We start from the raw sequence: 26,777 nt of genomic DNA on the forward strand, positions 1-26,777 counted from the left end.
AATAAAACAACAGGAATCGGCTAATTGCACCGAGTTCTCCCTGCAAAAGATCATAAATATAATTAATTTCAGCAATTTTACTGACTAAATTAAAAAGAATAAAACTTTCTGGGAAAACACCCCACTATAGAAAAACAAAAGGATTTTTTTTTTATTACGAGGCCGGACACTAAAGTTTTTACAAGCCGTAGTTTCTGCCAGAGCATTGTTCATTTTTTTCCATCTGGCTTTAAATGTCTGCACGCCGTCTCTCCATCGGCACCCACAGAAACGCCGCAGCTGAATTCCTGAGTTTAAGCCCATCAAAGATATTCAGAGGCTTCTTATTTATTTCAGACGGGTCACATGTGCCCCTGAAGTCTGAATAAGGCTGTAACACAGAAGGTGAGGAGCAGCCTGGACTACAGCAGGAGCGTAATTAATGCGTAATTAACTCTTTCACACTTTTAGAAAATCCTCTCAAACGTGAACTGCAGGAATTTAACCTTCGCCAGAAAGTTTTCCACAGCCAAGACAAACCGGGAGGAGATAAGGAAAACTGAGATAATGTCCATCTTTAACTTACAGACTTTGACCGCAGTAAGGCTGGCCTCACGTCTCCGAGTCACAGATCACAAAAACCACGTTTCCAGGCCTGCGTTTCTGCTGACATGTCGCTTTTGCTTTCATAGCGTGGCTTCTGAAGTGGCCACTATATCACTTTCATTACCCCCCATCCCCCACCCCCTCGCACCACTTTAGCCCTCCTCAAACTCCCCCATTTCCACCCTCGGGGACTGTGGCCAAGGCTTATTGCAGTTTCCATTGCTCATGGCTTCCCCTCACTACTGCAGCCAGGCCTCAGCAGTAAGCGTGCCTTGTTCCCGGGTCTGGAACAAACTTGTCTTTCCCCAAACATGTGGCCAAACTCACGAGGAAACAGCCTCATTTTTGGGTAAACACATCTCATCGAATTTCATTTTCATTTCCTAGATTTAAACCACTTATCACATCTGTAAAATGTTATTTTACATGGCTCTGACGAGCCCTGTGCTGCACCAAAGCTCTGCAATGACAATGAGGTTTAAGTGAATATCCTCAGTCAGCAGAGCAGGGCTTTTATTTGTACCATAACACCGTTAAAATGTGGTCTCCATTGTTACTACGAACAATTCAGCGTCTATATGAAAGCCGTCCCACAGCGCAACGTCTGGCTCGTAGCACACACACATTAGCTTTTAGCCACTGTTCCCCGACAGCCTGTTTATTTGTGTTGTGCATGAATGAGGGCAGTCAAACGGCATTGTGAGTCGGAAGGAAAATCAGGAGATGATGTAGTTTTGCTAAACAGGGATCGCTTAGATGTGTTTTTTTCCTGCAGACAGAAAACAGACAGCTGGATTTCCTCTGGAGGCAGAGCTGTGACGTCTCTCTGAAGAGGATCTGATAGAAAATACACTCCACAGGAAAAAAGGCACCAAACATTTACAGCACACTGAAACAGCAGAATTTCAGCCAAAGCTGCATTTTGATATTAATAAAAGGAAACATGCAAATTGGAGGAACTGCGTTCAGAAAAAGGGATAAAATGATACATCAATATTTATCAATAATTAATGAGCTGGGCATTCTGGTGGTTAATATTTAATAGGAAAATTTATGCATCAGGCTGTAGTGAAGATCCAGTTTAACCCATTTTTGTACAAAACTATAAAAACACCATCAGTCCATCCATAAAACATGAAACACTGATAATTATCGTCTGTTTTAATGCTGCAGATTCACAATTCATCGCCTTACTGTACTCTTCCCTACAGAGGAAGTACTGTTACATACCACCCCCCCAGCCTTCTCAGAAACATCAGCAGTTATTCAGCCTAAACAAACAGAAGTGGGCCAACCATTGAATTTTAATTTATGACTTCAAACCATTATTAAAACTAGACAATCGGGATAAACTGTTACTTTTCTTCACTATGTCATTACGATGCTCTCATGAATCAAACGCACCCCTCCCTTTATTGCAGCCATCCACCCCACCATAAACGCTCAAACTCATCCATCGTGGGGGGGGTGGAGCCTATCGCAGCTATCACAGGGCGAGAGGCAGGTCACAGAGCACAGGGCACAGAGCACAGGGCACAGGGCACAGGGCACAGGGCACAGGGCACAGGTCACAGGTCACAGGTCACAGAGCACAGGGCACAGAGCACAGGGCACAGGGTACAGGGCACAGAGTACAGGGCACAGGGCACAGAGCACAGAGCACAGGGCACAGGGCACAGGGCACAGGGCACAGGGCACAGGGCACAGAGCACAGGGCACAGAGCACAGGGCACAGAGTACAGGGCACAGGGCACAGGGCACAGAGCACAGGGCACAGGGCACAGAGCACAGGGCACAGGGCACAGGGCACAGAGCACAGGGCACAGAGCACAGGGCACAGAGTACAGGGCACCAGCCTGTCGCAGGGCTCAAACTCAGTTTTGTTAACTGGAGAGAAAATCGTTCCATAGAAGAAGTAAAAGTCATGAAATCTTTTGACAGATGAACCTGTGGAAGGATGATTAATGGCAGCTGCCACTGATATCAGCTACATTAATATTATTGACCAATAACTGAGCAGCTCAATAATGAACTTTAATCTCGATGGTCACGGGACAATTTTTAAACTATTACTTTGCACATTTCAGCCTGATTTGGGGCTGATGATGTCACGCTCCTCCCACAAACACTGCGCTAAATCTGCAGGCGATGACACACTGTCAGATCAGTACAGGAAGTTCAAAGGTCACATGATGGAGGTCAGTACCAGATGAGTCTGAATCTGCTAACAGATCAGACTGACAGACACTGATGTTTCATTTCCGTCCATTTGACAGTTTTATTCTGGACCAAAACGGCACACCTGCTGACTCACCGTCTACTCCACTAATCTGGGAGGACCCCGGTCATCTTCTGATGACTCAGTCTCTGGGGACAGCAACCAGAGGGTCTTTCCATGTAGCCAGAAGATTTCCACACCAATACTTCCTGCTCCACGCTTCAGCATCACTGCTGATCGCTCGGTGCCTCGTAGGTCGCATGTCTGACGCTCACAGCGGCCGGTCTCTGGTCTCTGTGGCACTCGTGTTTCTCACGGAGAGTCCATCACAGCAGATTAAAGTCTCAAATGGCTTAAATGAAATACCATCGAACTGTGACAGCTCACCACCCACGTGACATTATCACAGTCACTCTACACACTAAAAGAGACATACGGCCAAGCTCTCAAAGGCCGAGGCTCTCCGTTAGTGAATGTGCCGCCGGTTAATTATCACTCGATGCCAGATCGATGCACCTTCTAAGAGGACCATAAATCTGCTGTGGGGTTAAGAGGAGCCCGTTGTTACGCTCTGTTTAAGCAGACTGAGCTTCTGCAGGGCGGTGAATGTGCCGTCTGGGCCCCGTGGGAGCGGGTGTGGGGGTACTGTACTGCTTTGGCCCACTTCTATCGGGGCTGGGATCTTAAGCCACTCTGAATAGCGCTCAGATGATCCCTCCTCTGGCATTTTCGCTTCTGTTGAGCTTTGTGCTGTGTGCCTTTCATGCTGACTGCTTCAAAGCTGGCTGGGAGATGCAGATCGAGTGAACTCAGGGGGATATGTGCAGCCAAAACAAACTTGAATATGCTTGCTATTCTGTCAAGATGCAAGCCCGAGCATCCTTGTAGCATTTAAGCACTGCTGCTGTTTTCTGTTTGATTGAGCTACTCAGCATTCCACACATTTAACCTCCTGAGACCTAAACCCTGCATTTTTATTTTCTCTGATTTAGGACTAGTTGGCCTGCTCAGTATAAATACTCAGCTATATTGTTGGTGCCTTTTACAGCATTTTGATGGAACTACCTGAGAGATAACATTGCTTGCTGTCTGGTGCACACTGTCCCAGGCGTCTGTAGCTCTAGTCTTTTATTAGTCTGTTATTTAGCACTCATTAGCATCTGTATCTGCATCTGTGCATTAGAGGACCGCTGCAAAAAACTCATAACCACAATTATTCTGGTCAATGCTGAGATACAAAACAAAATTCGCTTTATTTAAATCTTCTTGTTTTACTAATCACTGGATTTTTAATTGAAATCTGAACAGCTGCACAGCCCTCATTTGTACAGTTTTTGGTGCAGCTTCCTACTTAAGCTAACTAGTGTTAGTTGATAAATTAGCACGCCGCCCTCTCCGTGTGATTAATGCATTCGCTGTGCACACAAAAGATCTGCACTTTGATTGTGGTGGGAGACACAAACCCAGCCTCGGAGTACCCGTAGTGTTGGTCCCAGGCCCGGATAAATGGGAGGGTTGTGTCAGGAAGAACATCGGGTGTAGAACCGGTGCCAGATTAAATATGCAGATCTATCTGCAGCGGTGATCCCCCGGAGCTAAAGGAGCAGCTGAAATTAGCTCTCCTTTAAATGCGGTCGCTAACGGCTCCAAAAAAACCAACATGGAGGCTTTAAATCCAAAAGCAGTGGGTGAAGTCACAGTGGGTACATCGCCCTATCAGGACTGATTATTAAATATTTTCCCCCAACAATAATGGAAATAAGATAAAACTATTATTTATGGACTGTCTTTTGTTGTTCAGGTTTGTCTTGGTGCTGTGCTTTAATTAGCATCAGTTCAGCTTTCTGGAAACGTCCTGCGAGGAACAACCAACACCTTTTTTCTTAAAAGTTGAGCAAATGCATCATGTTTCAAAAGTCAAGCTATTGCGTTACCGATGAAGAAATATTTGTGATTGTGGCTCGATTGTCTTTTGCATTACACCAGGATTCAAGAAGATTAAACATCCAAATGGTAAAACCATCTGGTCCAGGATGAGCGCAGGGTTGGATTCATTTTTCAAAACCAGTCTTAACACATGCTCATGGCACTGGAACATAAGAGTGTGTGGGTGGCCTCTGCACAGCCTCCACATTACGGTAACTCAGAGCAGCAGTGAGCTGAGGACATAAAATAAATAGAAGCAGTGAAGCTGAAGCTAAGATACGTTCACTTCCTGAATCTCAGACACATGCGATTCTGCTGGGGGGGCTGTGAGGGTTCCTGAAAGTCTCACTATGAGCTAATCAAATTCAAATATCTTCAACCACAAAACCGCTGTCTCCATGGTGACAACCAGATGTTGCGCAGTGCACATCACCCCCCCACCCCCACCCCCACCCCCTCCACATGCAAGCCTCGCCTGAGGGCAGAGTACAGGCATCTGTTACCGTTTCCCCCTGCGGCTGCTGAAAATAACCGAGGAGAGACGGGCAACACAAAGACGGAGCCAAGAGTCTGTTCCCGAAGGAAAAGGCGGATCTGAGCGCAGCGTGTGTGCACGTCTTTGTGCTCTCCATCAAACTGAAGGCTCCTCCAAAGCGCCAGCCCCTCAGGAGCTCCTAAACGGGTCAACATCTAATCGATCATTTAAAACGCAGCACGAGAAAGAGCTCACCTTCATTACGTGACCAGGAATTTATAAATGAGGAGGCAAAGAACAGGGAGGGGGCCAAAGAACAGGGAGGGGGCCAAAGAACAGGGAGGGGGCCAAAGAACAGGAAGCCAAAATATTTCATCAGAAGCAAACACAGTGTAGCCACCGACCCAGCTGGCTCGACCAATGGCTCCCAAATAGGGTGGCTTTCGATTTTGTGACAAGCATACATTATGATTCTGAGGCCCCAGAATTACTCTGTTTATTATTATTTATGCACATACATCACATTTAAGCTATACATGCTCGAAAACACGTGAAATTTCTGCACATGAAATTAAGCAGCCTCACAGCTGTTTCACATGCATTTAACATCCCCAAGAGGTGCAAAAAAGCCTCCTATCACCTAAACCCAACAGGAAGTCTGACATTTTAAATTTAACATGCAATCTGGTGCTATTTTTGCCATCTGAAGGTATTACACTATAATAAACTCGCTCTGCAGACTGAATCAGGTGGTCAGTTTCATCTAAATTGTGAAGCTGCTGAGTTTTTGTCGAAGAGCAGCAGGACGTAAAGAAGCTGATACATCTCATCCTCTAATCTGACCCGAGCCTCAAATGCTTGATAAGAGCGGGGACCCGCAGGCATCCACGTGCAACAGGAAATCAGCATTAAGTGATAATCATCATCTCGTCTGCATGGCATTTTGCATGTGTGTTCGACAGGAGATACAGCAGCTGTATAATTAGTGGCTGCTCGCACTGCAAAGTGGGCACACAGTGTTTTATAACTGGCTAAACATGTACTCGTTACTGAAGTACTTTAGTAAAACTCAGAATCATACCCGAGTATCCTAATGGTAACAAAGTGTCAGCATCAAAATAGGTTTTAGAATACCTAAATTAAAAGTACACATTATTCAGAACTTTCTATATTCTTGATTTGTGGATCATTTTAATGTTAGAGCAGGAGCTTATTTAAATTATTTCTAATTAATAAAATACTAGTACATTTATATTTCAAAAAAATCTGCTAAATAATAACTAAAGCTCTGAAATAAATGGCAAGGAGTACAAAGGGTAGTATCTGCACCCAAAGTACACTGGAGCAGAAGTAAAACGCAGTATGATGTGTATTTTATGTGTGCATTTCTGTATGGTAACTTTTCTTTTATTAGAGAGAATAACATTCATCGTATGTGACCATGCATGACAATAATCATTCATTCAACACAAACATTAAAGCTGTACTTCAGTGAAATACTGCAGTAAATCAGGGACCTTCGTGGCTGAAAATGAGCCTTAGAGGTTTTGCTTTGACCATAAACATGACTGCGCTACATTCCTTTGAGTAAATAAACTCCACTTTAAAGAAAAAAAATAGTTCAAATTATTTATATTTTACAGTCCTGTGACTCTTCTTTGGGGGAAGACAAAACCCTGTAAACCCAGTTTACATGTCCTATCCATCCTAACCATGCAGTGTTGTTGCCCACTCTGAAATTAACAGGACTATAATCCAGTAGCACTGGGTGTGGTGGGGCCGATCATATTTTGAGTCGGACCTGTGCCACCCCATGTCCCACTGTCTGGACACACCCCTGCAGGTGACCTTTAACAGCAAACAAAAGCAGCTCTCTGAGGATGAAGCTCATCTGCAGCGTGTGTCCCCCCGAGCCCCAGAGGTGATTAAGATTTCACTGGCCTTTAATTAGGCATGCAGCCAAAGATGGTGACACGAAATGCCCTCACTGTAATTATAAATCTCCCTGTTACCCACACAGGAGGCAGCAGGAGCAGCCCTGTGCTAGTTTGTCCAGTTGTAAAGCTCCAGCTCTGAGCGGGGAACAGTCCACATTCACCCCCTGAGGAGCCTCCGAACAGGGACTGCAGATTTCTGGCTGCAGCCTGCCTACATTCATAGCTCAGCTTGGTTACTGCTGGCCGGTGTTTCCTGCATCATGACACTGCCTGCTCTCTGGCCTGCGTGGTGTTGTATCACGCGAGGCGTGCGGATGAGTTATAGTAGCGCCGTTAAAGCTGAGGGATTAACTTATAGGGAGGAAAGCTGCGCTGCAAATCAAAGCGCTAACGGCATTCATACTGAGGCTATCGCTGCAGCAGGGAGCCCCAAACACGTGTGAAAGATGTCAAATAAGCATCAAAAACACAGAAGAAGAAGCAGCAGTTTAACAGATGAGCGCTGCACCGCAGCGGGCTGACCTTACCTTGATGTCCGGGAGCATTTGTCTCACTTTGAACGTGGTTTTAGATCCTGTCAACATTTTTCACGACGGCTGAACTCGCACTGAAGTGAAGAGCAGGAGCGGAACGAAGCTCACGGAGTGGCAAAAATATCAAAACGGGAGCTATCGCGAGGTTAAAGCTCTCTTCGTCCCATTTTCAGCCGTTTAAACGAAAAAAGAAGGGGGGAAAAACCCGTCACAGCTCCGCTCGGTTAGCCTGTATCACCGCCGGCTGCTGCTGCTGCTACTGAGCTGCTCAGCGAGGACACGCAAACTACTTTCATCGCTGTTGTCAGCGACAGCATCAGAGCGCTGACCGCACCACCAACAGACCACAGCACACCCTCTGCGCCGCGGCCCGGCCGACTCTCATGAAGTGGAGCGACGTGTTCACCGTTACTGGGGATTTGCTGTGTTTGTTTATGCCTTCGCCATAGTGAAACACACGGGTGGAAAAAACGAGGAGTCAGGAGTAGCAGTGGCAGCAGTGGCGTGGAGCTTCTTAAAGGGACAGGACATCTCCACCGCCTAACGTCAAGCTAAGGAGATGGTGATGGGAATTCTGGCTCTTTTTTGAGGGCCGGTTCTTTTGGCTCGGCTAACTAAAAACAGCTTTTTCGGCTCCCAAGTGGCTCCTTAGACTTAATTTTTTAATTAAAAAAATGTGTAAAATGAATTACTAATGTAAAAACATACATTATGGGGCGCCTGGCTGGCTTAGTAGTAAAGCCGGCGACCACATACACATTCCGCGTTGCAGTGCGGGCAGCGCGGGTTCGTGTCCCGGCCCGTCGCCAGTTTCCCCCATTTCCTGTCTCTCTCTACTGTGTACAAAAGCTGCTGTGGCCAAAAAAAAAAACATACATTATATCAAATGTTTCTTTATATACTCAACATAGAATAGAGTGCTTCAATATAAATTATGACAAACAAAAGATTGGCACTCAGAAAATCCAAGGGCCTTTGAGGGGTTGATCATGTTTCTCCTGATGGATGAACAGTTTATATATGCCTGTGCAGATGAAATTTTAACTTTGCAGTCTACACTCTGCCTATCACATTAAAATGTGTCCAAACAGAAAGAGAGAGCAGATTTCTCCCATATTGGCTTCTCTTCATTGGCTCCCTGTTAAATCTAGAATAGAATTTAAAATTCTTCTCCTCACATACAAGGTCTTGAATAATCAGGCACCATCTTATCTCAAAGACCTCATAGTACCATATCACCCCAACAGAGCACTTCACTCTCAGACTGCTGGCTTACTTGTGGTTCCTCGGATACTTAAGAGTAGAATGGGAGGCAGAGCCTTCAGCTTTCAGGCGCCTCTTCTGTGGAACCAGCTTCCAGCTTGGATTCGGGAGACAGACACCCTCTCTATTTTTAAGATTAGGCTTAAAACTTTCCTTTATGATCAAGCTTATAGTTAGGGCTGGATCAGGTGACCCTGAACCATCCCTTAGTTATGCTGCTATAGGCCTAGGCTGCTGGGGGGTTCACATAATGCACTGTTTCTCATTCACCTTATTTACTTTGTTTATACTCCACTCTGCATTTAATCATTAATTGATATTAATCTCTGGCTCTCTTCCACAGCATGTCTTTCTCTCCCCTCAGCCCCCCCTCAGCAGATGACTGCCCCTCCCTGAGCCTGGTTCTGCTGGAGGTTTCTTCCTGTTAAAGGGAGTTTTTCCTTCCCACTGTCGCCAAGTGCTGCTCATAGGGGGTCGTTTTGACTGTTGGGTTTTCTCTGTATTATTGTAGGGTCTTTACCCACAATACAAAGCGCCTTGAGGCGACAGTTTGTTGTGATTTGGCGCTATATAAATAAAATTGAATTGAATTGAAACTTTATGTTTTTTGCCACTCATTTTCCTCACTGTTCCCGCGTGTAGCCTCTACGTAAAGCACAGCTTCCTCTAGCTCTTTCCTGTCTTCAAGCGAACTTTGCAGGAGCCTCTCCCTCTCTGCTGTTTGTGTGCTCACTGTGCGGTGTGTCCGTGGCCCCTCCCCTCTCACTCAGTGTAGACACGCAGATGCTGCCACCCATCTTAACCAATCACGTGCAGCTTCCACAAAAATAAAAAACGAAAAATGGCTCACAATCAGGAGCCGGCTCCTTCACCACAAAGAGCCAGATCTTTCACAACAACCCATCACTATATTGAGAGACTGAAGAGAGCAGGAAGCTCGGTCGCTCATTTGAGCTTACTGGGTTTCCCTACTTAACCCCTTGAACTCAATGCAGAGGTGGAGGAGTGGAAACTGATGACACAGCAGCATGCTCAACTTTGTTTTTCATAACACAGAGAACTTGAAATAGTCATCTTTCATATATGGTCATCTTTCATATATGGTCCTATTTTCTCTCCTCTCTTTCCATTCAGACCCTTACCAGTCAAAGCAGATGGCTCCCCCTCTGACTGAGGTTTCTTCCTGTTAAAAGGGAGTTCTTCCTCCCTACTGTCACCAATCATTTGATTGGTAATCTCTCTCTAATATTATAGGGTCTTTATAGTATTAACCACTTTGAAATGAATGTTCTTGTGAACAGAAGTCAGAGTTTGGCCCACAGTGGCCTGGAGCTGGAACTAATTTAAAATTATATCTTTAAGCCAGGGGTGCCCAAACTTGCAGCCTGCGGGCCACTTCCGGCCCCGCCCCCTTCTGGTCCGCGAATTGATGCCAAAAACAACATGGAATTTGGCCCTTTAAGTTACTTTTTTGACATTTCGCTTAACCCTCACATTTGGAGGGGAAGGCAAAATGTCAAAAAAGTAACTTAAAGGGCCAAATTCCATGTTGTTTTTGGCATCAATTCACGGACCGGAAGTAGGGGGCGGGGCCGGAGCGGCCCGCGGGCCGAGTATGGGCACCCCTGCTTTAAGCACTTTGTTACTAGCAGCCTGTGGCAAAGCACAACATTTCTTTATTTGACTCTACAAAAATATGCCAATGATAACACATCGTTTATAGACATAATATTTTTGCAACAGCAAGATGATTCTCAAGGAGCTATTAGCTGAAGGTTTGACAAACATCTCACCTTTGTGTGCAGTGAGTCCCTAAAGATTTTGAGGAAGACCTAAAAAGCAACTATCCACAGCAGATGAACAGTGTAAAGGTCATCTCCTTAAGAAATAGTTAAGAACTCCAGCAGAGACCTGACACACACGTCTGGACCTTCAGCTGATCCATCTGCTGTTCACCGAAGCCTCATCAGAGATGCTCTCAGGATGTCTGGCAAAAAAAAAAAATCATTCATAAGGAAGCGAAATGGTTGAGCTTTGCTAAACAAGACCTGGACCAGTGGCAACAGATCAATCCAAATTAGACATTTTTGGTTCAAATCATTAATATGTACAGAGGAGGTCGCTGCCTACAGCCATCTGTAAAACAGGGTGGAGGCTCTGTCGTGGTTTGGAGCTGCATTGGTCAAATTATGAACACACCATCTGCAAAGCTTCTGACTGGCAACGGCTTCATTTTTCAGCATGACAATGATCCCAAACACACTGCAGTAAAAGCACCTGGATAGAAACACACAGATGAACACCATCAGTCATTGATCGGCCTGGATCTCAGCATTACTGAAGCATTGTGGGAGCATCCTGACGGAGAGCAGCACAAAAGGCAGAAACATCCAAAGAAGAGCTTTGAATGTCCTTCAAGAAGAAGGAGAACTGTCCCAGCAGACTGCTTAAAGAAACAAGAGGAAGCTGCCTCAGAGTTCAGGCTGTGCTGAAGAATAAAGGCAATCACACTACATATAAACCGAAGCTCACCTGAATTATACAAAATCTATTTTAGCCTTATATATCATATTTCCATTTGTTTGCATGCTTCAACAAACTGCTCTACCAGTATGTCCACGGGATCAGTATTATATTCTGCTGTAGTGGTCGTGCATGTGACCCCTGACTGTTCAATAGCAACAAAATCAATATGAAAACTCATATTATCATCATGAATAAGTTAAATACACATATCATTTTGCAGGAAATTTATTAATTTTAAGAAAACAAAACAAAAAAAGGGGGGGTTTGTGCATCATAATGCCTAAGCTGATCTCCTCATGTTCACAGAGCTGAGATCATATTTATATCCATGATGACTGTTATATTTAAGGGGATCACATCAAGAACATTTGACTTTGGTCTTATGACTCGTTTGGCCTTAAATGTTTCCAAGAAAACAATGACTGAATCGGAATTGCCGAGTCCTTCAGTATGGAAACTGTAGCTGAGCCAACATCTATTAAAAACACTGACCTCTGTGCTGTGAGAAGCTGAAGAAAGAGCAGAACAATGCTGCTCCTTTACCTTCTTTCTGATCCTGTAGCAGAGTCCTCGTCTCTCTCATTCAAACCGGAGCCACTGAGCTGCCAGCTTCTCTTCCAGACAAACAGAAAACCTATTTAAAGGAAATTCCTTTCCAGCGAGAACGGGAAAGTCTGAATAATCCGGAGTGAAGCCGAGCCTGCTGAACAGGTGGGGAGACGGCGTCCCTGTGAACTATAATAGAGCGAGGTCTGGATTTTTTACCACATGGGAAACTCTTCAATATTACATAAGGGTCTCCGATTTCTCTGATATATAAAACAGTCCCAGACACAGGACCTTGCATCATCTGAGCTGGAGTTATTCAGCAATGTATAATGCAAAAAGGTTAGGAGAATACACAACAAAACACACACATATTAAAACATGGTTTAAATAAATGGACTTTCACTGGGGGTGGATGGGATTTGGTGCCTGGCTTTTGGAGGCTTCTGCAGAAAGGGTCTTTTCTGGGGGCTGTCCACTTACCAGAAAACCTTACACCCCCAAACACATGGGAATACAGACAGAATACAAAACAACTGAAGAAATATAATCCCCTTTCAATAATGGGATGAGATGTTTGGACATGTGCAGGAGGGAGAGTGTGTATATTGGTCAAAGGACGGTGAAGATGGAGCTAGCAGGCAGGAGAAGAAGAGGAAGACCTCAGTGGAGGACAGGTGGAGGGTTAGTGTGGCAGAAGATGCTGGGATAGGGTGAGATGGAGACAGATGATCCGCTGTGGTGACCCTTAAAGGGAGCAGCTGACAGAAGATGAATTAATATGGTGTTTAATGTCAGTGACCAGTTCCTGCTGGCAATCCAGAATAAAAATAAAAGACAAAACAGGAAGCTCATGGGCCACCTGCTACAGGAAATGACCCCAGATGGAGCCTACGCTGTCAGCAGGTGGATTCTTCTTCTGCATCCACCTCATCCTCCTTTTCACCACAGCTGGATGCAGATACTGGCTGGACCTCCCACCTATGACGAACTTGAAAAGTCTGCCAGCAATGTTCTTACCAAAGGATATGGTTTTGGGCTCATCAAGCTGAACTTGGAAACAAAGTCTGAGAATGGGCTGGAGTTCAGCAGCACGGGCTGGGCCAACACTGAGACCAGCAAGGTCACTGGATCTTGCTGGCGTCAGGGTCTGGAAACCAAATACTCGAGGCCAGAGCGCCTTCGCAGAGAACTGGAACACTGACGGTACCTTTGGAACGGAGACCGCTCTCGGGGATCAGCTGGCTAAGGGGGTGAAGCTTGCATTGGATTCCTTCTTCTTGGCAAACACTGCCAAGAAAGGTGGTGAGATTAAGACAGGATACAAGTGTGACCACATTACCTTGGCTGTGACATCAGTGACACAGCCATCCGCAGTGCAGCGGTGCTAGCCTCTCAGGGCTGGTTGGGTACCATCCGAATTACATCAGTAATCCCGAATTCACAGATACAATTCTAGATGATTTTGGGGTGAATTCAAGTTTTGGAATTACAGTTAACACTGCAAACATGGACATGGAAGTGAAGAGGATGAGGATGTTCTGCATGCATGATGAATGTAACATCTGCTTGGACTCGTTTGGAGAAAGATGCTGTCATACTTGCAAATGGAAACAAGGTAGAAACATCATACAGCCTCTGTTCTGATCCATATTTGCTGTTTTAATTTACTATCGTGCAGAAGGCCTTCCAGTCCTTGTGCCACACATCCATCCATCCATCCATCCACCAAAGTGATCCTTTATTCATCGCTCTCCCTCACAAACCTGTTTCCCCTAAATATGTTTCAATTGTTTCAATCTACCACCTTTTTAAGGACCACCTAGAGCAAAACTATAACCAGTGAATGCAAAGTTTCACCTTGAATTGCGTAGCTCGCAGGCAGAAGCAGCTTCGAGTACATTCAAGTGGGCTCCAAAATTACCCAGGAGGGAACTACCTGGCGATGCGGTCCTGGAGGTCATGAGTGAGGACAGAAGGATGGTCTGTGTATCTGGACTCAAACCTTGTTACCCAGCAGCAGGTGATCTGGAAGGACTCCAGCAGCGACACCATCGTGGATATCTTTTCTGAGGATGGGGAGGATGACTTTCTGAGTTTGTGTTTCAGGTGTGTGGAGTAATACTTGAACCTTTGATTTTAGGATGATTGAAATGAACCTGAAGGTCACGAGCTAAAACGACTCAGACTCAGAATAATGTTGATTTCTACAAATGCTTACCTCTTCTTTTTACAGTTAATGCACCCGTACCTGAGTCATTATTCATGAATCACGAATGCTGTAAAACCTTTATTGCATTTTTGATTATAATTGTATTCCAGCAGTTCTTCAGTATTTTTCTGGATTCATTTCATATCAGTAATTTTGTGGCTGCAGCTTCAACAACTGAAGAAAACACATTTTTACAAAAGAAGCTGTTGATGAAAAACAAAGAGAGCTTTCTTGTAATACAATGAGAATTTATTCAAACGGTGCAAAAAATTATTAATTATAATAATAACCTAACATAAAATCTGATGTTCTTTCTGTCCAGATTGCACTGTCACACAGCCTTAGGCCTCTTCTCTCTAAACAAAAGTAAAATGTTTAGTAGATAAAAAATAAAAACCAAATAAAATACCAGGACAGCTGAAATCAAGTTCAAATAATGCACAGATTTGGTAGAATGTTTGCCATTTACATGCAATATTTCTAGTCCCATGCACCTGAAAGGACCCCACGTTAATGTCACTGAGAAGGAATCGTGTGTTCCCACAGAAATGACCGAGTCGTACGATATAGAAAAATATAAATCGGGTCGGTTTTGTCACAAAACGAATCTGAGCCATTTCTCTTCCGGTTTGGAGGGAACGAGCTGGGTCACGTGTCAGCACGGCGCGGGTCACCCAAACGAAATTTACCAAAATAAAAGCAATAAAAAGCCAGACTGCGAGACAATTAGCCATGTGAGAAAGAACATCCTAAAGTCATCTCAACTAAACATTCCACAAGGAAACCTATTTAAAAAAATCTCACTATAAATATATACTCTCAAATTATTAGGTCAGCACTGAGGAAATTAGTTTGCAATGAGAGAGCCTCGAGTATGAGAAGGCTCATCTGCGGGGTCACCAAAGTGTCTTTCTACGTAACGCCAACCGTGCCCCAAATCAGACCAACAATATACATTCTTCCCCTTTAAAAACACCGGAAAGCTTTGGGCTTACAAAAATAACTCCAAACATATTTATACAACCTCTCACTGTTTTTTGTTTCTGTTTTTTTACAATACAAAAAAGTGTTCGTAGCCTGTAAAGTCTGATGTCTTACATGTTTCTGAGGCATCAATTTCAATGGGGGAAAAAAAAAAAAAAAAATCAAATAAAAAAGGTTTTTAAGCCAATTATTACTGCGGAGGGCGGGAAAGCACACATTCATAAACATAAACAGGCATCACCTTCCCACACTCAGGAAACTCCTGCTGGGCCTCAGCTGAACTCAAACATTCATGAACACAAACACAGCAAACGTGTTTTAGGAGCGGGCGACACGGCAGCGTTTAAATGCGGTTAAAGCGCCGAAAACAGGAGGAAATCCCTCCGTGCTTGAAATGCTGTGTTACACGGAGTCGAATGAAGTTATTCAAAATCATTTTGTTGGTGTGTTTGCAGTTTGGGAGGACGACAGAAGAACAGGGGCGCCCTCGGCTGGAAGAGGCAGTGTATTGCAGAGTGAATTGTGCTTTTTCTGAAGCCCCCTTTTAGACACCCCCCGCTCACTTTTCTGTCAAAGTCACGACAGCTCTTCGAGGCCCGTGGGCCGTTTCTGCAGGTCATGGAGGCCGTGGTGAGATTATCCGCTCCTGCCTTTAAAGCAGCTCATTTTAGGTTAGTGAGAAATGTGGGAGCTGTACTCATGAGTAACACGGACGCGTCGCAGCTCAGCTCACTGCACAAAATCCTAAACAGAAATTACAGGTAGAGATGAGACGTTATCTCACCAACTGTTACTTAAGTTTCCTGCACTCGGATACTTTTTGCTCTTCTCAAACCAAGACGGCGATCTCTTTCTCTGACCCCGACGTGGAGGGTCAGAGTGCACACGCCTGCCCTGACTGACAATGCTGGAAAGAATTAAATGCAAATTAAACATCTGGAATTGACGTTAATAAGTATTTTTGCACATATGGACGTACACAGTAATGGAGCTATAATGAAGCGATGTCACGTATCCTGTGTCTGAAAAAGAGCCCAATGCCAAAGAAAATACCGACTCAATAAGAGCAGCAACCAGAGCCGCTCGCTCAAACCAAATTCACCTTCACGGTTTAATTATAGGGGAAAAATAACAAATATGAGAAATTAATTAGCCAACAACTAAAATGAAATAAGAGTCAAACTGAACATTTCAGCAGACTCAATATGAAACAGGTTTTGGGGACAGCAGTCTTGTGGAAGCAGCAGGTTTGATGTCTGCCGCTTTGTATGCAGACAAACGCTGAAAAAGGCAACAAGGACAGACGGAGACACCGGCACCGAAACGCTGGAGTTCTCCTGCATCCTGGAAAGAAACCTTCTGATTTCCCAGAAACGGAGGTGGCAGTGTCTGCAGTGATGACCAACTAAAAGCCAGCAACGCTCTGAAGTCACAGACATCAGGAAAGTGCTCAGATTTGTGCAAAAACCACGACTTTGACAGACAGGGGCAGAAACGAAGAGAAAACCTGCAGCAGAGCTTCTGAACCTGCAGCTAATTAATCCGAACACCTCCCATGATGAAAGCTTCAGGTGAGATTGTATCAAACATGTTTTGTTTCTAAACCATCGGCGTACAGAGGGCAAATTTTATAATAATAAAAAAAAAGTAACCAGATTTTGTTAATACAGGGTCAGTTTCTCACATCCAGCAGCGTGCACGTGTCAGTTTGCATCACGGAGACAGAAATCATCGCTGCTTCATGCAACATGTTTGGACACATGTGGTACTAACGTTTAACTAATTTATCTTATTAACCGTTATCTCCAAAGTCTGCTGTGCTGAATGTGAAGTTTCATCTCATATATTACACATTATTGCATCCCCAGGCCCACTAACACCAACCGCAGTAACAGGAAACAGGAAGACCCGAATACAAAAAGAGACCCATGTATGAAACACTGGGACAGTACCTCACCGTCGTACTACCTCCTACGTTCTCTTTGTTCTATCACGCCTGGTCAATCGTGTGACCTGGTCAACAGCTCTTAATCTTTAAATAATAAAAAGGGGGAAAAGCTGACATCTTCATAATCCAAGTTACAGAACTGGACAAAAATGCTGATTTTTTAAAAGTTGCTCTGCCTGAAGGAGTCACCGTGAACGCGCTCTGTAACATTAGCACCGCAGCAGCCTACAGAGCGCTTATCGTGAGCCTCGCGCGGCAGTTTCAGTGTGCATTTTATGCAACAAAAGAAGCAATTTGACGAGGATTAATTGTGCTGTTTCCCGAGGTACAAGCATCTCGTAATAATAGTGTTTATATCTGTAACACTGAAATCACCTCATAACCAGATGTGACTTCAAACATCCCTTAATGAACCAATCAAACATCACAGAGTACAAATGAGGAGACACACCCACACCTTCTGTTTGTGCTTGCATCTCTGTTTATGTCGTAGTGTAAGCCTGACTTGGTGTGTATGCATGTTCTGTACATGTGTTGATGAGTGTTACGTACGATGCCTGCCATATACATTCGCTCCACCAGGAGGAGATAGTAGCAAGGCCTTCAACTCCAAGAAACAAGGAGAGCCTGTAGTTGTCTCACACACACACACACACACACACACACACACACACACACACACACACACACACACACACACACACACACACACACACACACACACACACACACACACACACACACCTCCTGCATAAGAGCCACAGCAAAATGTAACAGAAGTGCAGTTTATTCTCTGGTCTAATGTGACCTGGCAGTCAAAGACCGCCCTGCTTATCCTGTAGTTACGCAGCCTCACTTTCAACAGGTAATGACACGGCTAAGAATAAAAGGGGAGGGAGATGGTTGCCTTTGCCCCCGTCCATCCAGAGGCTGATCTGCTCCGGTCGTTAAAAAGGCCACTCATCAAAGTTCAAACCATTACGAGGTCTGCTTAGAACCTGTGGAGGACCGGTTCTGTCTCCCTCTTCTTCAGCTCTTCCCGGTAACAGTAGGAGCAGTAGTTGCCCGTCTCGGGGTGTCCGTAGTAGTTGCAGTTGGGTGTCCGACAGCGACTGGACTGCAGGCCGGCCAATCCACTGGCGCTGCCCAGTGAGTAGTGTCTGACTGGGGGTTGAGCACTCCGAGAGTCTAGATTGGAGCTCATGTCCCGGTAGCCGTTGGTGTAGCTCCCACTGATGAGTTCAGCCCCGGGGTAGTCCGGTGGGTCGAATTCGAGGGGATATGAGGGTACAAGGCGAGAAGGACTCAGGGAGGAGGGGCCTTGTGAGTTATTGTACTGGGGATGGGAGGGAGGCTGTGCTGTGGGACAGTGCCGGGGGAGGGTCGCGTACGAGGGGAGGCCGGGGTAAGAAGTTGCTGAGGAGCCTCCAGCTACCTGGCGTCGAGTATCCAAGTAGCTATGCATGTGAAGATGCTGGGTCAGGGGGGCTGCAGGAGGCTGATCTATGAAGGAGGGCCGGGGGATGGGAACAACAGCAGAGTACATAGAGGGACTCAAAGGAGACAGCTTGAGTGTGTTGAAGGAAGGCGACGAGTTCTCCGACAGCTCCTCTTTGGCCTCGTAAGGCCGGTAACTTAGCTCTGTACAACCAATCACCTCCTTCTTGGGTGCTTGGATGCTGTTAGCGATGCTCTTCCTCTCTGCGTCGCGGCGCTGTTGTTCCTGCTCAGACCGGAAGCGCTCCTCTGCATCGGCAAGGTAGCGCTGGATCATCTCCTCCTGGAAAGGCTGCCTGTTGCTGGTGGTGAGGAGGCTGGCAAAGATGAACTTCCTCTCACCTTGCATGGCAGCCCGCAGGATGCCCAGGCTGACCTTTACATCGGCGCTGTACTTGTAGGGTTCGCTCTCAGTGCTGCTCCCGCCGCTGCTGCTCATGCTGCTCCCCGCCCCATTGAGACGCTCGCTGCACGAGGAGGGAGAGCCTTTGCCAGAATCCTCAGAGGCGTGGGCTGAAGGCGAGCTGTCCTTGCTGCCCTTCCTCCCTCTAAATGAGCCCTTCTTCTTCTCCCCACCCTCCTGCTTGGCACCTCCAGCTCCTGCATTCTTTCCTGGCATCAGCCCACCCACGTTTTTCTTCAACTTGCTGCCCAGGCTTTTTCCAAAACTGCCAAGCTTATTGGCCACAGAGTCTGCCCTCTTCTTGTCTTTATCCTTGTCCTTCTCCTTCTTGGTTTTGTCCTTCCCCGCTGATCCACTGCTCGACGAACTAGATGAAGAGGAGGAGCTGTTCTTGGCCAAAGATCCGCCTCCATTGACCGTTGATCCTGTGGTTGTGTCTCCGTTGCCGTTGGAGCTGCTGCTGACCGACTCCTTGTCTGATTCTCCGGAGTCAGGAGGCGACCGGGCGTCCTCTCCTGCTGATGCTGTGGGAGACTCCGGCTGGGCGAGCGGGGCTTGCTGCAGCAAAACAAAGCAGAAACACAGACTAATGAAAAAATACTGCAGAGCAGCAGAACATTATACATCAGGACACAAGGAAAGGACCAAACTGCACAACACTTATGGAAGAAACATGACAAGCTTGACCTGCAATGATGCAGTGACTATGACCTCAAATACATTCAAAGACAGGACTTCACGTACTGCCGCCATTCCTTGTAGCATAACCATGAAACTACTATGAACTTGTCCTTCCAAGCTTCCTGGCATTACCATGTGGGACACAAGAGGAGCTTTGTCACTGTGTTTGCATGACTCCTTGACATAAATGGGCCAGTGTAGTTTGTTTTCACATATACAGCAGTTGGGGGGGGGGGGGGGGGGGGGGGGGGCACAGCTGGCCCAAAGGAAAAGGAAAGAAAACCTGTCCTTGTTTGTAATAATTGCAGGAACATTCATCACCAACCCCTGAGGCATTCATCTGATCACGTCAGGATCCAGTTCCTTCTCTAATAACCACAAATTTAATTTGTCAGCTGAAGTACTTTAAAGAAGTCTTCTGAATTCTGAACCTACGTTCTCACCTGCCATTGCAAAAGCAGTGTTATATCAGGCATCCTTACCTCACAGGGCAGGGGCAGCCAGGTGACCGTCATGTAGCTGTGCAACATCTGGAGCTTAGCCTCCAAAGACAGAGCCACACTGAGTGGAAGACAGAGGGAAAGAAAACAAGGTTCAGTGAGAGGGAACTTTCTGCCAGGGCTTCCTGCAATAATGGAAAAGTAATTACTGTTGTTTGGGTAGTCGACTGTTATTTTTTATAATGTAACAATGTTTCTGTCATTACACAGACAGCAGTCGTGAGCTGGATTCTAAAGCATCATAATAATGGGCAGAAAAACAGATTCAAAATGAGCCGAGGTAGTCAACAACAAAAACACAGTGAAGGAGGATTTGGGTTTTACAATGAGAGCACGCTGTGAAAGCACAAAAACAGAACACAAACGATGCTGTTCGATGCCATAAACACTAGTTAGCTGTCTTCTTACAGCGGACCTATGTTTTTCCTTACTGTCTATTATGTGTGTGTGTGTGTAATATATACAACATCCCCCACACAAAAGAATCGCTGTCATCACAGCTAGCTAGCGGTGCAGCCATTAGCATTAGCCAGCAGTCATTGGGGAGGCAGATGTCTTAATCCATGTTTTACAACCAAATTATAAACAAGTACAAAACATAAAGAACATCACATATACTATATAAAATAATGTATGCGCACATCATGAAAGATTTAATTAACAGCTCTTATCTTAAATACCCAATTTATAAAATATTTTTGTATTACACAAATTAAGTGTAAATAAACATAACACATTCTTAAATATTTTTAATCATCCTTAAATTGCATTACAAAAACTGTTCTTCTTTCAGCTGCTCCCATTAGGGGTCGCCACAGTGGATAATCTGCCTCCATCCCATCCTACCCCACCGTTCTGTCCTCCTCTGAGGTCTTCCTCTTTCCCTGCAGCTCTATCTTTGTCCAGTATATCCACCTTCCCTCCTCTGCACATGTCCAAACCATCTCAGCCTCGCCTCTTTATCTCCGTCTCCAAAAATGCTCTGCCTGAGCTGTTCATTTCTAATCCTGTCCATCCCGGTCACTCCCAGTGAAAATCTTAACCTCTCCGGCTCTGCCTCCTGTCTTTGTGTCAGCATCTCCAAACGGTACATCACAGCAGGTCTCACTACAATCTTGTAAACCAGGGCTCTTCAACTCCAGGCCTCGAGAGCCCCTGTCCTGCAGGTTTTAGATGTGTCTCTGCTTCAACACACCTGAGTCAAATATAGAAGTCATTAGCAGGACTCTGGAGAACTTGACTGCATACTGAGGAGGTAATTCAGCCATTTGATTCAGGTGTGTTGGATCAGGGACACATCTAAAAGCTGCAGGACACTGGACCTCGAGGCCTGGAGTTGAAGAGCCCTGTTGTAAACCTTCCCTTTCACTCTTGCAGCTTTCCTTCTAGTTGCCTATCAATTTAGAATAATAATGGGTATTATAAAGTGTGACCAGAAGACTGAGCTGGAAATAATCAGAATGTGCTCTTTAAATGTAAAGTGAAAATAAAAAGATTCACGTTGCTAAACTGGCTCTCAATGGTGGAGTAAATGGCAAAAGCACTAAAAGCATCTCACTGTTGTGCGTTCTCACTGTTGTGCGTTCTCGCTCTGCTGTGGCCTTTAAAGCCAATGACCTTTTCAAAACAATGTTAACAGCCGCTCACATAACATTACCTCAGCCCACCGTTTCTTCTGAATAAGACCTCCGGTGTCATCCGCTGACGTAAATAAGGTGGAAGGTTATTTTGGTGCTCGTTCCTCTGGTTCATTCATAGAGGATATTCTGAGCTAATCTAATTTTCACTAATCTGGAGTCAGCAGTTGGTCCCTACACACCGACACCTGGTGCTGAAGAGACAGCTGTCGATAAAGGCACAAACGGGCATGTGCCACACTAGTTGTTGACTCTGGTCTTTGTAACCTTGTAAAAGGCGCCATTCAAACTGACAACCAAAACCAGATTTCTTTTTTTTTACCTTGCCAGCATCACGTTGTCAGTGTCATCTTTCCCCCATTCCCAGTCCTTCCCGGGATCCACAGCAAAGTGCAGCGGCAGCATTTTGTGCTCCGAGTCAGTGAGAGGGATCACAACTGCTGGTGGAGACAAGAAAGCAGTATTTAAAAACACAAATACACCTAAAGAAGAAAGGACTGCATGCAAACACGTGGCTCTGCATGTTTGTGAGATTTCAGAGGTACAGATTCAGATTCCACTCTTATGGGTAAACATTAAACCACCACCATGGGAATTCAGACTATCGCTGTGTCCCTATATGGGAGCTGCACTGGTGTAATGAAGGCTATCCCACTTTGAAGGATCGTACAAATCCGGCCCGATTTATCCCGACGTTCCCAGGACACCAAAGAAGTTGCAAAAGTGAAGAAGCAGACCAACCACGTCCAAGCCAGAACAGCCTTGGATTCCTGGGGTCAGTGGGTTTTTTGTGGGGAATTTCTTATAGTGTGTGAATGCTGTTAGAGGTATTCACCGCACTTCAGTGTGTAGATAAGTTCAGGCTGCAGTACAGTACTTACTAAAAGGGAAGAGATTAAGTGGAAAGTGACTCTAAACGTGGCTGGTGCTGGTGCTGGATTCTTTAAATCATGTTTGTGTTTTTGACTTGTTAAAAAAAAAAAATCATTTTTAAATATCTCAGTTATTAGCAGGACTTACACCTCTGATAATCACTCAGTGTATTTTTAGGCCATCCTGGAGCTGAGCTGCTTTGGTGCACCAGCTATACTCAAAAGCCCCGTCGTCATCAGTCACCATTCCCAAATAAATCCCTAAGACCACAGTGCCAAAGGACTTCCCCATCGAGCAGAGGCACCGCGCAGGAGAGTAAGAAAGAAGCTCCCAGTGCTTACTAGAAAACTCAGGAATTAACTTCTCAGGACGATTATTTATGTAAGCATTCCCATGGCTGAGGTACTCTGTTAAGACGGCCGCTTACTACCAGCCTTTCCAAAAGAGAATCAATATTTATGCGATCATTTTAAAGGATGCTGCAGAGCATCACCTTGCTCTTTGGAGCTGTCCTTCTGTTCCATGGAGACCAGAGCAGAGAAGTGCGCCTGATCGTATGCCAGGACCAGCGGAGAGCGATGGCACTTGGCAGCTGGCACTTCCAGCGGTAGGTAGATGCCTCCGAACGGGATGGGAGCAAAGGCTGGAGGAAGAGTAATAAACACATGAAATTTCTGGGAATTAGGACCACAGCTGTTTCTCAGCTGATAAAGCACAATGGAAAGTCAAAAATAAAGACATACAAGAGAAAATCTCACTCGCTGAAGACTTTAAATCACTTAATCACAAACTGTTAATGCTGGCTTCACATTTGTTTTACAAAAGTCTTCCTCAATATTTTTATTTATTTATTTAACCTTTAAATCAACCAGGAAGTGAAACTCGACTCTTAGGATTATAAATCTCTTCTGTGAGATGGGTCCTGGCATGAGACAGGAAAGCTCTCACAGGCCAGGTGAACCCAGGTAAACCCTGTGAAGCATGGGGAGACAGAAAAGGGTGCCAGGAGTTCATACTGTCTGTTTAAGGCACGGAAGTCACGAATCACAGATTATCTGCTCAAAGATTTTGTTTGGTCTGTTCTCTAATCTGTATATCTGCTGGTTTTTTTGCATGCACAGAAATTCACATCTAACTGTAACCTTTGTGCTGAGCGACCTTCCTGTTCTACAGGAAAACAGCCAGAATACAACCGGCTGGCAGCCAGTCGAGTCCCCTCGAGCTCGACAACAAAGGCTCATTCAGACTGATGGCAGCACGCTGGCAATCCGTCTGCATTTAAAAATTAGATTGCAATTATCGGCAAACCTTCTGCAGTCAGTCCGAGTCAGACTGCAACCGTTTGCAGAAAAGTTGCCTCCTATCAGGCAACCTGTGCAATCAAAACTGGTTGGGAGTGACCAGCACCCTCAAGCTCTGGGCAACCAGCCAAAAGATTCAACACGGTCACCAGGCAACCACTGATTATTAGATTTACTTTTTTAAAGTTTGCTGGGCTAACATTGTCTCAGGATGGAAGTGACCCTTTGAGTTACTTTTTTGACATTTTGCTTAATCCTCTTAATTGGAGGGGAAGGCGAAATGTCAAAAAAGTAACTTAAAGGGCCAAATTGTATGTGGGCGTGGCCGGAAGTTTGGACACTCCCGCTATAGAGTATCACCAAACAAACTTATGCTGTATGTTTTCCGCTCACCCTGAGAGGATGTACAGATATTACACAGGCGCTGCTACACTTGTATAAAGTGGCAGCCAATAACTCTTGAAATTTTCTTCCTCCATCATCGACTTTCCATTTTGTCACTTTCTGTCTTAGCTAGCTTGTTAGCTTGGGGCTGCAGCCTGTCATTGTGCACAGGCTGCAGCTTCAACGGGTCATTAGGAATCAAAGGTAATTAAAATTTGCAAAGGAAAAATGTTTCCTGGTCCGAGTCTAAATTTCTGCTGCGACACTCAGATGGTACGGTCCGAATAAACCACAGATCCATCCTGCCTCGTATAAACAGTCCTGGTAGCTGGTGGTGTAACGGTGTGGGGCCCCTCAGCACCAGCTGAGCCTCACTTAAACACTTCAGTCTATCTGATTATTGTTACTGACCACATCCAGCTCTTCATGACTCTGGCTGCTTCCAGCAGGATAACTCCCCATGTCACTAAGCTCATCTAAAACTGGTTTCTTGAACATGGTGGTGAGTTCAGTGTACTGAAATGGCCTCCACAGTCACCAGATATCATCTTCACATGTGCTGTAATAACTACTCTGAAGCATTTACATCCTGTACCTAATAAAAACCTCCCAGATTATAAAAACTGAAACTTTCCAAAACAATAAAGCTAAACTGAAACTGAACAAACCCACTCTGGAAACTCTCTAAAAACAGAAACTTTTAAACTGTTGCAGGCCTGCTTTCATGTGCTGCTGTCTTTCAGCACAGTGATGGAGGCTGAATCTGCAATAACAACGTCTGGGTTAAAATTCAGGAGGACTTGCGTCGCTGCGAAGCAGGAAAATGTGATCAAACTGATCAGAAAGGTAAAAAGGTCACAGCAATCAGCACGGAGCATTTTGCTCTCTTTCAACACACTCAGCAGTTGTTACATGTTAGTCCATCCAGCACGTCGCTGTGACCGCCGATGTCAGACACGTATGTGACGGGTTCTCCCCGAATCACTGAATTCCTAAACGTTATAATGAAGTACATGAGAAATATTTACCCTCTCCTCCCGAGTCCCTCAGCATGGTGTCAGCGACCACCACGATGGGCCTTCGAAGGACGTGAGCCAAGACAAAGACGTGAAACTCCTCCAAACTCTCATAAACTGGCTCGTCTGAAGACTCCGCCCTGATGATGACATCAGAGAATGTTTAAACCAGATAATCAAAGTTTCAACTGTTAACTGTAAAACCACATCGTGTTTGTCTGATTTTCACTGTCGCTGTATTCAGTCACAGCAAAAAGGACTAATGAGGGCCGGTCACTCAGTCTGTTCATGAATAAAAACATGGCTGTGACTAAGTGTGCTGGTTAACAGTCGCCGCATTGTCCCGGCCAGACCTTACCCGTTGGTGCCGTTGGTGCTGTAGTGTATCCTCGGCTCACTGGAGGCGAGCTTTAACAGTTCGTTCCACTCTTTCTGCCACTCCTCCTCCGTGTACACCAGCCCAGACTGAGGACACACACACACACACACACACACACACACACACACACACACACACACACACACACACACACACACACACACACACACACACACACACACCATTTAGAGAAGCAGTGTCAAATGTCACAAAGCACGTACTGACGTTATGGCGTCTTACCTCAAGGTTACATACCAACAACTGAGCCTAGAGGCTTTAGAAACTTTCTGCTGGTCGTGTAGCAGCCAACGAATATTCTAAATTTCATGATATAATCTAACTGAAAATAAAACTGACATTCGATTGTGAGAATGAATATTCATTTGTGGAAAACGCTGTGACAGCTGCCCTGCCGCTGGTGTGAGAGGAGAGCAGCGGACGCCTGAGCTGAGAATTAGGAAACATAAGTGGACAGTTATCATCTGTAATCAGGTCACCGATGAACTAGTTTAGGATAGCTTCAGAAACCAGAACGTGTCACCTTTGAACGATCAGTTCCGTAATAAAGGGGCAGATGTGAACCCGAACCAGGTCTCTGAATCCCCACCACAGCGGCCAACACTGCTGTCTGCATGCAGGCAGGAGACTCGATAACACACACGTTATGCTGGCTTTTACATTAGCATAATACCAGCCTAAATCATTTAGCGTCACAGAAGCATTAGCCTTTTGCTAACCGACATTATGTGTTTATGCGGCATATTAAAAAATATTATTACATCAAACCAAAGAGACCTATTACAGCTGTGCTGCTGCCACATGCAGTTACACAGCATCACAACTGTGGTGATGGTGAGCAATGGTACAGAGTTCACAACCCGACTCCGCTGAAGGGAGAGCAACAAACACTCAGAGGAATCCTGTCTGCTCATAACTGTCCAACTTTACCTGAA

General features: G+C 45.3%; 2 protein-coding genes and 1 pseudogene across 5 annotated transcripts in view; 1 reads left to right on the forward strand and 2 right to left on the reverse strand.

Moving 5' to 3' along the window:
* The window catches only part of mtmr11 (myotubularin related protein 11), a 40,549-nt gene extending 29,800 nt beyond the window's left edge, over positions 1-10,749 (reverse strand). Inside the window, exon 1 of one of the 2 annotated variants that reach the window (XM_030750101.1) lies at positions 10,731-10,749. Coding sequence is in view for 1 of the 2 variants with exons in the window: in XM_030750099.1 (XP_030605959.1) it covers positions 7,669-7,725 (57 nt within the window). In the remaining variant the exon portion in view is untranslated. Of the gene's footprint in view, positions 1-7,668; positions 8,179-10,730 lie in introns of those variants that run through there. The other variant, XM_030750099.1, reaches the window with a different exon arrangement.
* A 2,041-nt stretch (positions 10,750-12,790) lies between these two features.
* Positions 12,791-13,468, forward strand: LOC115793890 (voltage-dependent anion-selective channel protein 1 pseudogene; annotated as a pseudogene).
* Positions 13,469-14,342: 874 nt separating this feature from the next.
* otud7b (OTU deubiquitinase 7B) overlaps positions 14,343-26,777 on the reverse strand; it is a 44,913-nt gene continuing 32,478 nt past the window's right edge. Inside the window, exons 6-11 of one of the 3 annotated variants that reach the window (XM_030749722.1) lie at positions 25,804-25,910; positions 25,458-25,585; positions 23,238-23,387; positions 22,194-22,311; positions 20,217-20,295; positions 14,343-19,611 (exon numbers count right to left, since the gene is read on the reverse strand). In XM_030749722.1, the coding sequence (XP_030605582.1) occupies positions 18,145-19,611; positions 20,217-20,295; positions 22,194-22,311; positions 23,238-23,387; positions 25,458-25,585; positions 25,804-25,910 (2,049 nt within the window). In that variant the 3' untranslated portion in view covers positions 14,343-18,144. The remainder of the gene's footprint in view (positions 19,612-20,216; positions 20,296-22,193; positions 22,312-23,237; positions 23,388-25,457; positions 25,586-25,803; positions 25,911-26,777) is intronic. The other 2 variants (XM_030749720.1, XM_030749721.1) reach the window with 2 other exon arrangements.

Source organism: Archocentrus centrarchus, chromosome 16 (genome assembly GCF_007364275.1).
Source record: "Archocentrus centrarchus isolate MPI-CPG fArcCen1 chromosome 16, fArcCen1, whole genome shotgun sequence".
NCBI classification, from domain to species: Eukaryota; Metazoa; Chordata; class Actinopteri; order Cichliformes; family Cichlidae; genus Archocentrus; species Archocentrus centrarchus.